The sequence below is a fragment of the Neofelis nebulosa genome, chromosome 7, assembly GCF_028018385.1.
Source record: "Neofelis nebulosa isolate mNeoNeb1 chromosome 7, mNeoNeb1.pri, whole genome shotgun sequence".
Lineage (NCBI taxonomy): Eukaryota > Metazoa > Chordata > Mammalia > Carnivora > Felidae > Neofelis > Neofelis nebulosa.
In genome coordinates this window covers 61343496-61360058 of record NC_080788.1, presented here as the reverse complement: position 1 = coordinate 61360058, position 16563 = coordinate 61343496, and the positions used below count along the sequence as shown (strand labels likewise).

Below are 16563 nucleotides of genomic sequence, written 5' to 3'. Positions count from 1 at the left end.
GTGTAAACAAAAATTGATATGCCTGGTTGTTTTGTCTAGTGTGTCTTTTTCAAAATTAAAAAAAAAATGAACCTGTAATTTCTAGCTAAAATTTTGTGGCCCTTGTCTGAATCTTGTGATAGGTTCTCTGTAGTGTCTACATTTAAAGTATAGGCATATAGGGTACCTGGGTGGCTCAGTCGGTTAAGCATCTAACCTCGGCTCATGTCATGATCTCACAGTTCCTGAGTTCGAGTCTTACTTTGGGTGCGCCCACTTCTCTCTCTCCCTCTCTATCTCTGCCCCTTGTGGGGTTCTCTCCTCTCTCTCTTTCTGCTCCTCACTCACTTGCACCCTGTCTCTCTCAAAAAAAAAAAAATACATAAAGTATAGGCCTATAGGTTATCTGACTCAAAAACTTGAGGTAAGAGTGAGGTCTACTTTATTTATTTATTTATTTATTTATTTATTTATTTATTAACGTTTATTTATTTTTGAGACACAGAGAGACAGAGCATGAATGGGGGAGGGGCAGAGAGAGAGGGAGACACAGAATCGGAAGCAGGCTCCAGGCTCTGAGCCATCAGCCCAGAGCCTGACTCGGGGCTCGAACTCACAGACCGCGAAGCTCCTTACCCACTTCCCTATTCTTGGAATGTGGGTTCTACTTGTTTTCCCCACTCCCAGAAAGTGCCCCCAAGGACATAACCTTGAGATAATGTGGTGCTGAGAATATCTGGACGGTATACATGATTGAACCCAGTTAAGGCCTCTACATAGAACCTGAGATTTTGTGGAAGGATTTGGAGACCTACTCATCTTGTAGCTTCCGAAGACAACCCTCATATGTAAGTTCCCTTGCTTATTAAATCTGCGACCTACCAACCTGGAGGGGCCAGTGTCTCTTCAGTCCCATACTGCCCAACAAATACAGGGGCCAATTTTAGGCTGTACCTGGAAAACACCTGAGGAGCTTGTGAACCAGCGCTAAGAGTTGTGTGAAATTTGTGAATTCATTTCCAGCATTATAATGATGCCATTCTGTGAAGACTATTCTGGAGAATTGAGATGCTGCTTGATTTTTCTAGCATTTTTCTTATTTACTCCTTCCTGTAATCTATGACTGTCAGACTGATACCTGTTGTCTTCTCAAACCTTAAATAAAGTCAGGAATAAAAAAACCCAAAGGGTTCCTTGACATGCAAAATACAATGGAGTTGACATGTTAATAAAACTAATTAACGTAGCTATTCCTAAAATGTCTAAAACAAATGAATTTACATAACAAATTTATTCCACATTCAGGTAAAATCTAATATGATTGAATTTACCAAAAAAAATGGTATAATTCAAGATAAACAACACATTCTAGAAGTCTTCTAATTGTGCCTTTTTCCCATTTCCAAGTTAAATTTTCCCTTCTCCTTTGGAAAAACAAAAAACAAAACAAAAAAAAACCACCATAAGTGTTTGTAAGAAAAGATTTCCATTAGGATATGGTAAGAGCAGGAATCCCATGATCATCTTATGAACTTTTCCTGGGAGGCTAATTTTTTAGACCTCTTAAGTTGCTATACCAGAATTTAAGATAATGAAATAGTCAAATATCTTACTCAAGACTTTGAACCACTTTTTTTTTTTTTTTAAGGTTATTTATTTATTTATTTATTTATTTGAGAGAGTGAGCTGGAGAGGGGCAGAGAGAGGCAGGGAGAGAGAATCCCAAGCAGGCTCTGCGCTGTCAGCTCAGAGCCAAATGGGGGCTCAAACTCAAGAACTGTGGGATCATGACCTGAGCTGAAATCAAGTCTAACACTTAACCTACTGATCCACCCAGGTGCCCAAAACCATTTTATTTTCTTAATGTGGAAGGCTAGAAAAAGTGAAAATCCATTCATTTTCTAAAAGTTGAAGTGAGATTACATTTTCAAAAAGCCCCTGCACTTAATCTGTCTGAATATGCTTTGTTTCTTTTTTTTTTTTTTTTTTTTTTTTTAGCTTTTTATTTAAGTAATCTTTACACCCAATGTGGGGCTTGAACTCACAAGTCTGAGATCAAGAGTCATAAGCTCCTCCAACTGAGCCAGCCAAGTACCCCCTGAATACATTTTCTTAACCAGAAATTATTTTACCTAGAGATAGTAACATATATTTATTTTTTATCAGTAGTTGCTGATAAATTTTTCTATAATGTGTATTTTCTTTTCTGAATCTTAGCTTTTGTGAGACATAAAAATTTACCTTGATCAATGAGAATTTACTTGAGGGCACCTGACTGGCTCAGTCGGAAGAGCTTGTGACTCTTAAACTTGGGGTTTTAAGTTTGAGCCCCATATTGGGTGTAGAGCTTACTAAAGAAAATAAATAAACTTAAAAAAAAAATTAAGGGGCATCTGGGTGGTTCAGCTGGTTAAGTGTCCAACACTTGATTTCTGCTCAGTCATGATCCCAGGGTCCTGGGATCCAGCCCCTCTTTGGGCTCCCTGCTGAACATGGAACCCTCTTGGGATTCTATCTCTGTTTTCCTCTGCCACTCTCCCCCACACATGCTCTTTCTATAAGATTAAATTAAATTAATAAAATAGGAGCACCTGGGTGGCTCAGTTAGTTGAGTGTTCTACTTTGGCTCAGGTCATGATCTCGTGGTTCCTGAATTTGAGCCCCACATCAGGCTCACTACTGTCAGCATAGAGACCACTTCAGATCCTCTGTCCCCCTCTGACCCTCCCCTGCTTGCACTCTCTCAAAAATAAATAAACATTTAAAAATAAAATAAAGGGGCACTTGGGTAGCTCAGTCGGTTAAGCATCCAACTCTTGCTTTCAGCTCAAGTCATGATCTTGTAGTTCATGAGTTCGAGGCCTGCATCGGGCTCTACACTGACAGTGTACAGCCCGTTTGGGATTCTCTCTTACTCCCTCTCTCTCTGCCCCTTCCCTGCTCTCTCTCTCTCTCTCAAAATAAATAAACTAAAAAAATAAAAATAAAAAAATGTTTTTAAAACATTTAAAAATAATTTTAGAAAATGAGAATCTACTTGAAAAATTTTGCTGTTTGGAAGGCTTTCTGTAAAATACCTGAACATAAGTGGAAATCATGGAATAGGATATCAGCAATCTGAATTGGCTTTTCTCCCCAAACTCATATTAATCTTATATTCCTCTCTCCATCTCCACTCCCCAGTTAAGGAGACCTAGAGATGGGGCTTGTCTTTAGCTACTACAGCATGGAGAGTAATAGCAAAGGCTTTAGAATTAGACCTGGTTTTGAGTTGAGGTTGCACCACTAGCTGTATGTTCTTTACAACTTTTTAAAACAGAAGTCTCAATTTCCTTTTCTCAAAAATGGAGATAACAGTGCCTACTTCATGGATTATTGGGAAGATTAAGTAAGATGATACATGGAAAACAATCAGTTCCTAGTACATAATGATAAGTGAAAGTCCTTGGTGTTATTAGATTTAACCAAAAGTGTAGATGACTTTCGTAACTCTCATTTCCCTTTCCAGGCTCTCTTTTTATTCCTTCAGACACTAAATTAAACAAACAAATAAGAATTGGGTATGGAACTTACCTATAAAGGCCCTTCTGGGTCCCCTGAAGTTTCATTCTTTTCATTCAGTTTCATTCTTTGCCGTGTGGCTGTCCAGTTTTCCTACCATTTATTTAAGATACTGTCCTTTTCCCCATTGTATATTCATGGCTTCATGTAGTAAATTAATTGACTATACATGCATGCAGTTTTTTCTGGGCTCTCTGTACTGTTTCATTGATCCATGTGTCTCTTTATGCCCCTACCATACTGTTCTGATTACTATAGCTTTGTAAGACAATTTTCTGGCTCCATATACATTTAGAATTGTTTCTTCTATATCTGTGGAAAATGCCATTGGATTTTTGATAAGGATGGCATTAAATCTGCGGATTGTTTTGGGCAGTATGAACATTTTGACAATCTTCATTCTTCCAATCATGAACACTGAATATCTTTCCCTTTATTTGTCTTTTTCAATCTCTTTTATTGATGTCTTACAGTTTTCAATGTATAGGTCTTTCACCTCCTTGTTAAATTTATTCCCAGGCATTTTATTCTTTTTGATGAATTGTAAATGGAACTGCTTTCTTAATTTCTCTGTTAGTTCATTATTAGTGTATAGAAATATAGCAGATTTTTACATATTGATTTTATATCCTGAAACTTTACTGAATTCTTTTATTGGTTCTAATGTTTTTTTGGTGGAATCTTTAGAGTTTTCTATATATAATACATCGTCTGCAATTAGTGACAGTATTACTTCTTCCTTTCCAATTTGGATGCCTTTTATTTCTTTTTCTTGCCAAGTTGCTATGGCTAGGACTTCCAATACTATGTTGAGTAAAAGTGGCAAGAGTGGACATCTTTGCCTTATTCCCTATCTTAGAGAAAAGCTTTCAGCTTTTTACTGTGGAGTATGATGTTACCTGTGGGCTTGTCATATATGTCCTTTATTATGTTGAGGTATTTCCTTCTATATGCACTTTGTTGAGAGTTTTTATCATAAACAGATGTTGAATTTTGTCAAATGCTTTTCCTACATCTATTGAGATGATCACTTGACTTTTTTTGAGTTTATTTATTTTGGGGGAGAGAGACAGAGAGAGAGAGAGAGAGAGAGAGAAAATGAACGAGTGGGAGAGAGGCAGAGAAAGAGGGAAAGAGAATCCCAAGCAGACTACACACTGTCAGTGCAGAGCTAGATGTGGGGCTCAATTTCTCAAATTATGAGATCATGACCTGAGCCAAAATCAAGAGTAGAACACTTAACCAACTGAGCCAGCCAGGTGCCCTTGATCATATGATTTTAATTTTTTTAAAAATGTTTATTTTTATTAGAGAGAGAGAATGAGTGAGTGAGTGGGGGGTGGGGGGCAGAGAGAGAGAGGAGATAGAGGATCCGAAGCAAGCTCTGCACTAATAGCTCAGAGCTCAATGTGGGGCTCAAACTTACAAACTGAGAAATCATGACCTGAGCAGAAGTCAGACACTTAACCAACTGAGCCACCCAGGCGCCCCTGATTTTAACAATTTTTTTTTAATGTTTATTTATTTTTTGAGAGATGGAGAGAGACAGAGCACAAGCAGGGGAGGGGCAGAGAGAGAGAGGGAGACACAGAATCTGAAGCAGGCTCCAGGCTCTGACCTGTCAGCACAGAACCCGACACGGGGCTCAAACTCACAAACCGTGAGATCATGACTTGAGCCAAAATTGGCTGCTTGACCAACTGAGCCACCCAGGCACCCCTAGGTGCCCCTGATTTTAATTTTCAATTGATTTGCAGATGTTGAACCATCCCTGAATCCCTGGAATAAATCCCATTTGATTATGGGGTGTAATCCTTTTAAGGTACTCTTGAGTTTGGTTTGCTAATATTTTGTTGAGGGTTTTTGAAAATATATTCATCAGGGATACTGGCTTGTAATTTTTTTTTTAATTTTTTAATGTTTATTTATTTTTGAGACAGAGAGAGACAGAGCATGAACAGGGGAGGGTCAGAGAGAGAGGGAGACACAGAATCCAAAACAGGCTCCGGGCTCCGAGCTGTCAGCACAGAGCCCGACGTGGGGCTCGAACCCACGGACCGCGAGATCATGACCTGGGCTGAAGTCGGACGCTCAACCGACTGAGCCACCCAGGCGCCCCGTGGCTTGTAATTTTCTAATGGCATCCTCTAATGGTTTTGGTATTAGGGTAATGCTGACCTGGTAAAATGAGTTTGGGGGGTTCCCTCTTCTATTTTTTGGAAGAATTTGGGAAGGATTGGTATTAATTCTTTGAATGTTTGGTAGAATTCACCAGTGAAGCTGCTGGGTCCTGAACTTTTGTTTGTGGGAAGGTTTCTTTGTTTCTTGTTTTTAAGTTTTAATTTAGGTAATTTCTACACCCAATGTGGGGCTCAAACTCATGACCCTGAGATCAAGAGTCACATGTTCCTGCAACTGAGCCAGCCAAGTGCCCCTAAAACGTTTTTTATTACAGATTCAATCTCCTTATTAGTAATCAGTCTGTTCAGATTTTCTATTTCTTTATGATTCATGAAGTAGTTTGTATGTTTCTAGGAATTTCTTTTATTTCCTAGGTCATCAAATTTGTTAGCATATAATTATTCATAGTAGTCTCTTATGATCCTTTGTTTTTCTCTGTTATCTGTTTTAATGTCTCTTCTTTCATTTCTGATTTTGTTTGATCTCTCTTTTTATCTTGGTGAATCTAGCGAAAAGTTTGTCAGTTTTGTTTGTCTTTTCAAAGAACCAAATCTTAGTTTCATTGATCTTTTCTATTGTCTTTTTAGTCTCTATTTTGTTTATTTCTGCTCTGATATTTGTTACTGCCTTCCTTTTACTAACTTTGGACTTTGTCCTTTTTTTCTGGTTCATTGAGGTATAAAGCTACATTATTTATTTGATATTTTTCTTGTTTCTTGAGATAGGCATTTATTTCTTTGAGTTTCCCTCTTAAAATTGCTTTGCTGCATCCCATAAATTTTGGTATGTTATGTTTCCATTTTCATTTGTCTCATGGTATTTTTTTCCTCCTCTGATTTTTTTTTTTTTTTTTGAGAAAGAGAAGGCACAATTGAATGAGGGGCAGAGAGAGAGAGAGAGAGAAGTGGGTTTCACCCATGGAACTCGAACTCACTCATGAACCATGAGATCATGAGCTGAGTCAAAGTGAGATGCTTAACAACTGAGCCATCCCGATTTTTTCTTTGACTCACTGTTCAGCAGTATGTTGCTTAATTTCCACATACTTGTGAGTTTTCTGGTTTTTATTCTTGTATTTGATTTCTAGTTTCATTTTTTTTTTTAATTTTTATTTATTGTTTTTACAGAGAGAGAGAGACAGAGCACAAGCAGGGGAGGGGCAGAGAGAGAATGAGACCTGTACAGAATCCGAAGCAGGCTTCAGGCCCTGAGCTGTCAGCACAGAGCCCAATGCAGGGCTCAAACTCATGAACCTTGAGATCCTGACTGAGCTGAAGTCAGACGCTTAACCAACTGAGGCACACAGGTGCCACTGATTTCTAGTTTCTTACTGTTATGGTTGAAAACATTGCTTGACGTATTACGTATTACGTATTACTCTTAATACGTATTACGACTTGTTTTGTGGCCTAAGATAAACTAATATAATGTTGTATGTCAGTTTTACCTCAATTAAAAACTTTTTTAAATAAAAAATAAATAGGGGCACCTGGGTGGCTCAGCTGGTTAAGCGTCCGATTTCAGCTCAGGTCAGGATCTCAAGGTCCCTGGTTTTGAGCCCCACATTAGGTTCTGTGCCGACAGCTTAGAGCCTGGAGCCTGCTTCAGATCCTGTGTCTCCCTTTCTCTATGCCCCTCCCCAATCACACTCTATCTCTCTTTCTCAAAAATAAAATAAAAACATAAAAAAATATAAATAAAAATAAAATGGTAAATAAGTGAATAACAGAGGCATAAAGGAATCAGAAATTCTTTTTTATTTATTTATTTTTTTAATTTTTTTTTTCAACGTTTTTTATTTACTTTTGGGACAGAGAGAGACAGAGCATGAACGGGGGAGGGTCAGAGAGAGAGGGAGACACAGAATGGGAAACAGGCTCCAGGCTCCGAGCCATCAGCCCAGAGCCTGACGCGGGGCTCGAACTCACGGACCGCGAGATCGTGACCTGGCTGAAGTCGGACGCTTAACCGACTGCGCCACCCAGGCGCCCCAAGGAATCAGAAATTCTTAAAGAAATGGCTGACATCACATTCAGAGTGGGAAATGTTGGGGTACCTGGGTGGCTCAGTTGGTTAAGCATCCAGCTTTGGCTTAGGTCATAATCTCACAGTTCGTGGGTTCAAGCCCCATGTTGGGCCCTGTGCTGATAGCCCAGCACCTGGAGCCTGCTTTGGATTTTGTGTCTCCCACTCTCTCTGCCCCTCCCCTGCTCTCACTCTGTTACTGTGTCTCTCAAAAATAAGTAAACATTAAAAAAAAAATTTTTTTTTTTTTTTTAACGTTTATTTATTTTTGAGACAGAGAGAGACACAGCATGAACGGGGGAGGGGCAGAGAGAGAGGGAGACACAGAATCGGAAGCAGGCTCCAGGCTCTGAGCCATCAGCCCAGAGCCCGACGCGGGGCTCGAACCCGCGGACCGCGAGATCGTGACCTGAGCTGAAGTCGGACGCTTAACCGACTGAGCCACCCAGGCGCCCCTAAAAAAAAATTTTTTTTAAATAGAGTGGGAAATGTTTAAAATAAACCTGGAACTTCTTGTCATATCAGAAATAAAGGAAGCTATCAAAGACTACTCGAGCCGAGTCAGAAGTCAGTGAGGCTCCCACTGGCTAAAGTTGAGATGATTTGGCTATCAATACTAGTAAGTACAATAGATTGAAGCAAATCAAATATGCTTAAATTCATGAATATATAAAAATAGTAAAAACAAATCATTAACCACCTTGAGAAGTGCTAGGGAACCAACTTATTTTGAAAACTGGTAATTGAAATAATCAAGCATTTGTCCTGGCTTTGCTAAATAAACTGTACCTCAGGGTAACCAAATAGTTGATGAGGAAAAGTTGCTCTGTATAGAAGTATTTCAACTCATAAATGAAGAATGGTAAGGGTGCTTGGGTGGCTCAGTCAGTGGAGCATCTGACTCTTGATTTTGGCTCAGGTCATGGTCCCAGGGTTGTGGGATCAAGCCCCATGTCGGTTTGTGTGCTGAGAGTGGCCCCTGCTTGGGATCCTCTCTCTGTCTCTCTCTGTCTCTCTCTCCCTTTGTCCTTCTCCCCCACTCATGCACTCTCTCTCTCTCTCAAAAAAAAAAAAAAGAAAAGAAATGATAAAATTAGAGTATCATCACTTTGCAACCCTGTAATATTGTGACTTACAATAAGAAATATGTATAATGGTCTTCATCCCATTTCTGTCACAGAGCTCCTAAAATCCTTGGAATTTTCTAAGTGATGTGACCTTTAAAGGTGTCACTTGTTTGGTAATGAGGTGATTTTTAAAATTAATTAATTTTTTTATTTTTGTAATAATTTAATGTTTATTTGTATTTGAGAGAGAGAGACAGAGTGCAAGCAGGAGATGGGCAGAGAAAGAGGGAGACAGAATCTGAAGCAGACTCCAACTCTGACCTGTCAGCACAGAGCCCAATTCAGGGCTCGAACTCACAAACCACAAGCCAAAAACCACAAACCTGAGCCAAAGTTGGTCGCTTAACCAACTAAGCCACCCAGGCACCCCAAGTGATTTTTTTTTAAAGTTTATTTATTTTGAGAGAGAGAGAGAGTGAGCATGAGTTGGGGAGGGCCAGAGACAGAGGAAGAATCCCAAGCAGGCTCTGTTCTGTTAGTCCTGACCCGACTAACCCGAAATTTAGAGCTATTGACCTGAAATTTAGATGCTTAACTGTCTGAGCCAACCAAGTGTCCCAGGACAAATGACTTTTTTAAAAGTTTATTTATCTATTTTAAGAGAGAGACAGAGAGTTGGGGAAGACTAGAGAGAGAAGGAGAGGAAGAGAGAGAATCCTAAACAGGCCCTGCATTATCAGCAAGGAGCCTGATGCAGGGCTCAAACTCATGAACTGTGAGATCATGACCTGAGCTGAAGTCTGATGCTTAACTGACTGAGCCATCCAGCCTCCCCTATAATGAGGTGACTTTTTGACCCCACTTAGAGATGAGGGCTGGTTGCCAGGAGAACCAACCATGTGAATAGAGGGTTAGGACTTTCCTACCTCCCTCAACTCTAGGGAGGAAGGAGGGCTGGAAGTAAATCAATTGCCAATAGTCAGTTATTTAATCAATCATGCCCTTGTAATGAATCTTTCATAAAACCCCAAAAGGATGGTGTTCCAAGACTTTCCAGATTGGAGAACCAGAACCCTTCCCACATGCCACCATGCTGGGTCTTGAACTCCATGAGGACAGAAGCTCCTTTGTTTGGGACCTCACCCTTTGTATCCCTTCATCTGGTTGTTGACCTGTATCCTTTAATATTCTTTGTAATAAACTGATAATATAGTGAGTAAATGGGTTTCCTGAGTTTTGTGAGCTGCTCTAGCAGATTCGTTGAACCTAAGGAGGGGCTCATGTGAACTTCTGATTTATGCCCACTATGTCAGAAGTATAGGTAACAACTTGGACCTTTGACTGACATCTGAAGGCCAGTCTAGAAATTAATTGAATACAGGAAGGCATTGTGGGAACCTCCATTCTGTAGACAGTGGGTCAGAAGCACACATAATAACCTGGGATTGTGATTGGCATTGGAAGTGGAGGGCAGTCTTATGAGACTGAGCCCCTAACCCTTGGAATCTGATGCTATCTCTGGGGAGATAGTGTCAGAATTGAATTGAATTGTAAGACACCCAGCTGGTGTTGGAGAATTGCTTGGTGGGGGGAGGGAGGCACCCCCACTCCACCACACACATTGGAAATTAGGTCCAGAACATTTAAACCCCTGGTGAATTGATGACCTGAGAGCTCAAAAGATCATCATTAGCGATTACAAATACCACAAAAAGAAAAGGTGCTCGGGGCACCTGGGTGGCTCAGTCGGTTAAGCGGCCGACTTCGACTCAGGTCATGATCTCACGGTTCGTGAGTTCGAGCCCCACGTCGGGCTCTGTGCTGACAGCTCAGAGCCTGGAGCCTGTTTCAGATTCTGTGTCTCCTTCTCTCTGACCCTCCCCCGTTTATGCTCTGTCTCTCTCTGTCTCAAAAATAAATAAACGTTAAAAAAAAAATTAAAAAAAAAAAAAGAAAGACAGGTGCTGATTGATTTGACTAAGGTTCTGGATTGAACTACCAATTACAGAAATACAGAGAATGAAGACATTTGAATGTCACATAGGGATCAATTTGGAAAATCTAGTCTGTGGGAAATCTACAGAAAAATGGCCTTTTTTTTTTTTTTTTTTAACAAATTAATGCCAGGGGAGAAAGAGAACAACAAGGAAGTTACTGAGTAAAAGATTAAAAGACCTATCTATCAGCCCAGGGGTGCTTGGGTGGTTCCGTTGGTTGAGCATCCGACTCTTGATTTTGGCTCAGGTCATGATCCCAGGGTTGTGGGATCAAGCTCTACATCAGGCTCTGCGCTGAGCATGGAGCCTGCTTGGGATTCTCTTTCTCCCTTTCTTTCTGCCCCACCCCCCTCGCAACAAACAAGCAAACAAATAAATGACATATCAACCCAATTTATTTAGATCCTGAGTCAAAGATGTTTTGTTTTAATTTTTTTAATGTTTATTTTTGAGAGAGAGAGAGAGAGGATGAACATGAGAGGGGGAGGGCCAGAGAGAGAGGGGGACAAAGGATCTAAAGTGCGCTCCATGCTGACAGCAGAGAGCCTGATGTGGGACTCAAATTCACAAATTGTGAGATCATGACCTGAGCCAAAGTTGGATGCTTAACCAATTGAGACACCCGGGCACCTCCAGAGATTGTTTAAAAAGAATAACTTTATGAGACAATAAGGGAAGTTTAAATTCTGAATATTTATGGTATTAAGGAACTAATGTCCCTGGTCATGATAATGATATTATGGTTATGTTAGAAAGAAGTTCTTGGGCGGCTGGGTGGCTCAGGAGGTTTGATATCTGACTCTTGATTTCAGCTCAGGTCATGATGTCATGGTTCATGGGTTGGAGCCCCATTTTGGGCACCCATGCTGATGGTACAGAGCCTGCTTGGGATTCTCACTCTCTCTCTCTCTGCCCCCCTCCTGCTAGCTATCTTTCTCTCTTAAAAATAAATAAACTTTTTTTTCTTTCTTTTTTTTTTTAATTTTTTTTTAATGTTTATTTATTTTTGAGACAGAGAGAGACAGAGCATGAATGGGGGAGGGGCAGAGAGAGAGGGAGACACAGAATCAGAAGCAGGCTCCAGGCTCTGAGCCATCAGCCCAGAGCCTGACATGGGGCTTGAACTCATGAACCATGAGATCGTGACCTGAGCTGAATTCGGACGCTCAACCGACTGAGCCACCCAGGCGCCCAAAAATAAATAAACTTTAAAAAGTGTCCTTATCTTTTAAAAATCCAGATCGAAATATTTATGACTATACACAATTTTTAAAGTACAGAATATTATTAGGCCAACTTCTCCAATCTTAAAATAGAAATATATTAACAAAACAATACTTTTTTCAGATTTATTGGGATACAATTCATATCTAACACTGTGTAAGTTTAAGGTGTACAACATATTTACCTTGTGAAATGATTACCACAATAAGGTTGGTTGATATATCCATATATATTATCATATAATTACTATTTTTGTGTGTGGTGGTAAGAACACTTAAGATTTATTCTCAGGGTGCCTGGGTGGCTCAGTTGATTAAGCCTCTGACTCTTGGTTTCGTCTCAGATCATGATCTCAGTTGTGCAATGGAGCCCTATGTTGGGCTCCATGCTGAGCGTGGAGCCTGCTTAAGATTCTCTCTCTCTCTCACCCTCTGCCCTTCTGCCCAACTTGTGTTCTTTCTTCCTCTCTCTCTAAAATTAAAGTAAAATAAAATTTTATTCTCTTAGCAACTTTCTTTTTTCTCTTTCTTCTCTTTCTTTCTTTCCTTCTTTCTTTCTAAGTAATCTCTACCCCCAACATGGGACTGGAACTCACAACCCTGAGATCAAGAGTCACATGACCCACCAACTGAGTCAGCTAGGTGTCTGTCCTAGCAACTTTCAAGTATACAATACAGTATTGTTAACTATAGTCACTATACTGTACATTAGGTCCCCAGAACTTCTATCTGGAAGTTTGTACCCTTTGACCAACATATTCTTATTTTCCCACCCCCAGCCCTGGTACCACCAATCTGTTTCAATAAGTTTTGCTTTTTTTTTTTTTTTTTTAATTTTTTTTTTTTTAACGTTTATTTATTTTTGAGACAGAGAGAGAGCATGAACAGGGGAGGGTCAGAGAAAGAGGGAGACACAGAATCTGAAACAGGCTCCAGGCTCTGAGCTGTCAGCACAGAGCCTGATGCGGGGCTCGAACCCACAGACTGTGAGATCATGACCTGAGCCGAAGTCGGACACTCAACCGACTGAGCCGCCCAGGCACCCCAAGTTTTGCTTTTTAAGATTCCACATGAAAGTGAGATCATACACGATTTATCTTTCTCTGAGTTATTCTGCCTAGAATAATGCCCATCCGTGTTGTCACAAATGGCAGGATTTCCTTTGTTTATTTTTTAATTTTTTTATTATTTTTTTTAATAAACATTTTTATTTTACTTTTATTTTATTTTATTTCATTTTACGTTTATTCATTTTTGACAGACGGAGAGAGACAGAGCATGAGCGGGGAAGGGGCAGAGAGAGGGAGATACGGAATCCGAAGCAGGCTCCAGGCTCTGAGCTGTCAGCACAGAGCCTGATGCGGGGCTAGAACTCACGGACTGAAAGATCATGACCTGAGTCGAAGTCGGACACTCAACCGACTGAGCCACCCAGGCGCCCCAGGATTTCCTTTTTTTTAAATGGCTGATTAATTTTCCATCACACACACATATACACACACACACATACACTGCATTTTCTTTATCCATCCATCTTTAAAAAACTTTTTTTTAAATGTTTATTTATTTTTGAGAGAGACAGAGTGCAAGCTGGGGAGGGGCAGAGAGAGAGGGAGACACAGAATTCAAAGCAGGCTCCAGGCTGTCAGAACCAAGCCTGAAGCAGGACTTGAACTCATGAACTGTGAGATCATGACCTGAGCTGAAGTCAGCCACTTATCCAACTGAGCCATCCAGGTGTCCCTGTCTTCTTCTTCTTCTTCTCCTTCTTCTCCTTCTCCTTCTCCTTCTCCTTCTCCTTCTCCTTCTCCTTCTCCTTCTCCTTCTCCTTCTCCTTCTCCTTCTCCTTCTCCTTCTCCTTCTCCTTCTCCTTCTCCTTCTCCTTCTTCTTCTTCTTCTTCTTCTTCTTCTTCTTCTTCTCTTAAAGAGAGAGAGAGAGCATGAGCAGGGGAGAGAGGCAGAGAGAGAGAAAGAGAGAGAATCTCTCTCAATCCCACAACTCTGGGATCACGACTGAGCCAAAACTAAGAGTCAGATGCTCAACCGACTGAGCCATGCAGATACCCCTCTTTATCCATTTTTGGTGCACATTTAAATTGTTTCCATGTCTTGGCTAATTGTGAATAATGCTGCAATGAACTTGCGGGTGCAGGTATATTTTCAAGATACTGATTTCATTTCATTTCTATTTTTACCCAGAAGTGGGATCTTTGGTATTTCTATTTTTAATTTTTTGAAGAACCTCAATACTGGTTTTCCTAACAGTGATTATTTTCACTGCAAAGCACAGTGAGTAGAGAAGCCATTCAGAAGACTAGGGTTCCAGGTGAATCTGAATTGTGTCCTAAAACTCTAGGGAAGAATACTTTCAAACAGATGAGAAAGAGGAGACTGGAAAGGTAAATTGCTATTGCAAAATGCCTGACACCACCATGACTCTACTACTACCCCTGAAGTACTAAAAGAGTTTCCTAACTGGTCTCTGTTGGGCTTTCATCATTCCCCATTCCTCAACCTAGTCTCAAAACAACAGCCAGAGCAATCCTTTAAAGACATAAATCATATAATTTTGCTTTCTCCTTAAAACTTTCCAATTGTTTTCCAATTCACCCAGAATAAAATTCAAAGAGTTTATGGTGGTTTCATGTTACCTCTATGACTCTCCCTCTCTGTCACTTCATTCTATCCCCACCGAATTTCTTGTCATTCTTCTAATGTTTCAGGCTACATCCAAGTTCTGAGCCCTCACACTGGCCTGGTCCCTGTGTCTGGAATTGTCCTTCAAGATAACAGCGGGATTCTTTTATATCCTTCAGATTTTTCTCATGTCACTTTCTCAGCAAATACTTCCCTGGCCATATCTGAAATTTCAACACCTTCTCTACTCACTTTCTTCTATCTCCTCTCCTGCTTTATATTTTGTCTTTATACATAGGATACATCTCTGATATACATTTTAAATTGTTTTGCTTATTGGTAATTTCTCTCACCAAGCTCCATGAGGTCAGAAGTTTGCTTGTTTTCTTCACTGCTTATATCCTTCCTACTTAGAACAAAGCCTGTTATAATAGATGCTTGCTTAGAAAATATTTCTTAAATAAATGAATACTTGAACGGCCCCCTCCTTTTCTTCAAATCTAGTTAAGTGTCACCTTATCAGTGAGGCCTTTCCTTAAGATCCTGTATAATATAAGTACCTTTCCCTCTACATACCCCAAAACCATTTCCCTGCTTTAAAAAAAAATTGCAGTCAGCACCATCTGACAAATTATATAATTTGTCTCTTTTCCTTTCCCTGTAGATTCTAAGTTCCACGAAGGCTGGGACTGTATCGGCAAGAACCGGAGCACCTGACTCTTGGTAGGTATTCAAGTTATTTCTTGGGTGAACTAATGAACCATTTCGGACTGACAGCATTCTTTCCACGATCACAAACACTGTCAGAGTGGCCACGAAGTTCCATCACAATCTAGAGAAGCTTGCCAACTAGCACTGTAAACTTCACACTCTAGGTGCTTCTTCAAGAGCACTGTTCTTCGCTAGGAACTGCAAATGTCGCTGGGAACTGTTCGCCATTTCATTTCTGCCCCTAAAATTTAAGCACAGAATTGACAGCTCAGGGCAACGCAGCGATTACAAGTATTTAGCAAATTTCGTTGTAAACTGTCGGTGTTAACCGAAACTTAAACGTGTTTACTTGACTCTGTACAGCACTGTCCGAGAACAAAAGCTAATTCCTGGTAGGTGGGGCCTGGCCTGTATGGCTCAGGATTGGCTAAGACGCGGCAGGCCTCGCCCCCGTCGAACAGATTCGCCCTTGGGCGGGGCTGTGTTGGGCGGTGCGTGGGCGGGGCGAGGCGGGGCGGAGCCAGGCGGGCTTGGCTGGCCGGGCCGGGCGATCTCCCGCCCACCGGACTCACGATTGGCTGAGGCTCCGCAGGCTCTACCCTTGCTGGCTCACTGCGCGCGCATGGGCGGGGCCGTCCCGTGAGGCGCGTGGGGTGGGCGGGGCTGGACTTGGGGTTGGGGCTGGGGATGCTGCGGCTGGGCGGACCTGCTAGGCTTGGGCTGTGGCCGAGGGATGGCGAACGTGCGAGTGGCCGTGAGGGTCCGACCTCTCAGCAAGAGGTGAGTCTGGAAGGGAGGGGGCTCCTGAGGCGTCATATGAGCTGAGAGGAGGGCGAGGTTCCCGCCTCTCGCTCAAGTGATTCTGGCGCGGAGAAGTCAGACACAAAGTGGCCCAAGGGGCCAGGGTCCGGAAACCCTAAAAGCCTGGCGGGACAAAGTTTCGGTTAGAACTTTCGGGTCTCGTCCTGGGGTATAGTGCTTACTGGATTGCGTCAGCGGTGGGCTGCGCTGTGTCCGTGTCCCTGGAGTCCTGTGAGCAGGAGTTTTGGGGGACCACGGCTCAAGTCTTGATGCATGGGTTGGGCCTTTCTCACTGAGTTCGCTGAGAAGGGCTGGGAAAGTACCCGGGGAGAGGAATGGGCAGTGTCTTTTCTTCTTGGTGGCTCTGGAGTACCTGCGGGG

The 16563-nt window shown here is 41.4% G+C and overlaps 1 protein-coding gene across 8 annotated transcripts in view; it reads left to right on the top strand.

Moving 5' to 3' along the window:
• Positions 1–15326: 15326 nt before the first annotated feature.
• The window catches only part of STARD9 (StAR related lipid transfer domain containing 9), a 118574-nt gene continuing 117337 nt past the window's right edge, over positions 15327–16563 (top strand). For 7 of the 8 annotated variants that reach the window (XR_009264194.1, XM_058738022.1, XM_058738027.1 and 4 more), the window contains exon 1: positions 16059–16161. Coding sequence is in view for 6 of the 8 variants with exons in the window: in XM_058738022.1 (XP_058594005.1) it covers positions 16115–16161 (47 nt within the window). In the remaining 2 variants the exon portion in view is untranslated. Of the gene's footprint in view, positions 15394–16058; positions 16162–16563 lie in introns of those variants that run through there. The other variant, XM_058738021.1, reaches the window with a different exon arrangement.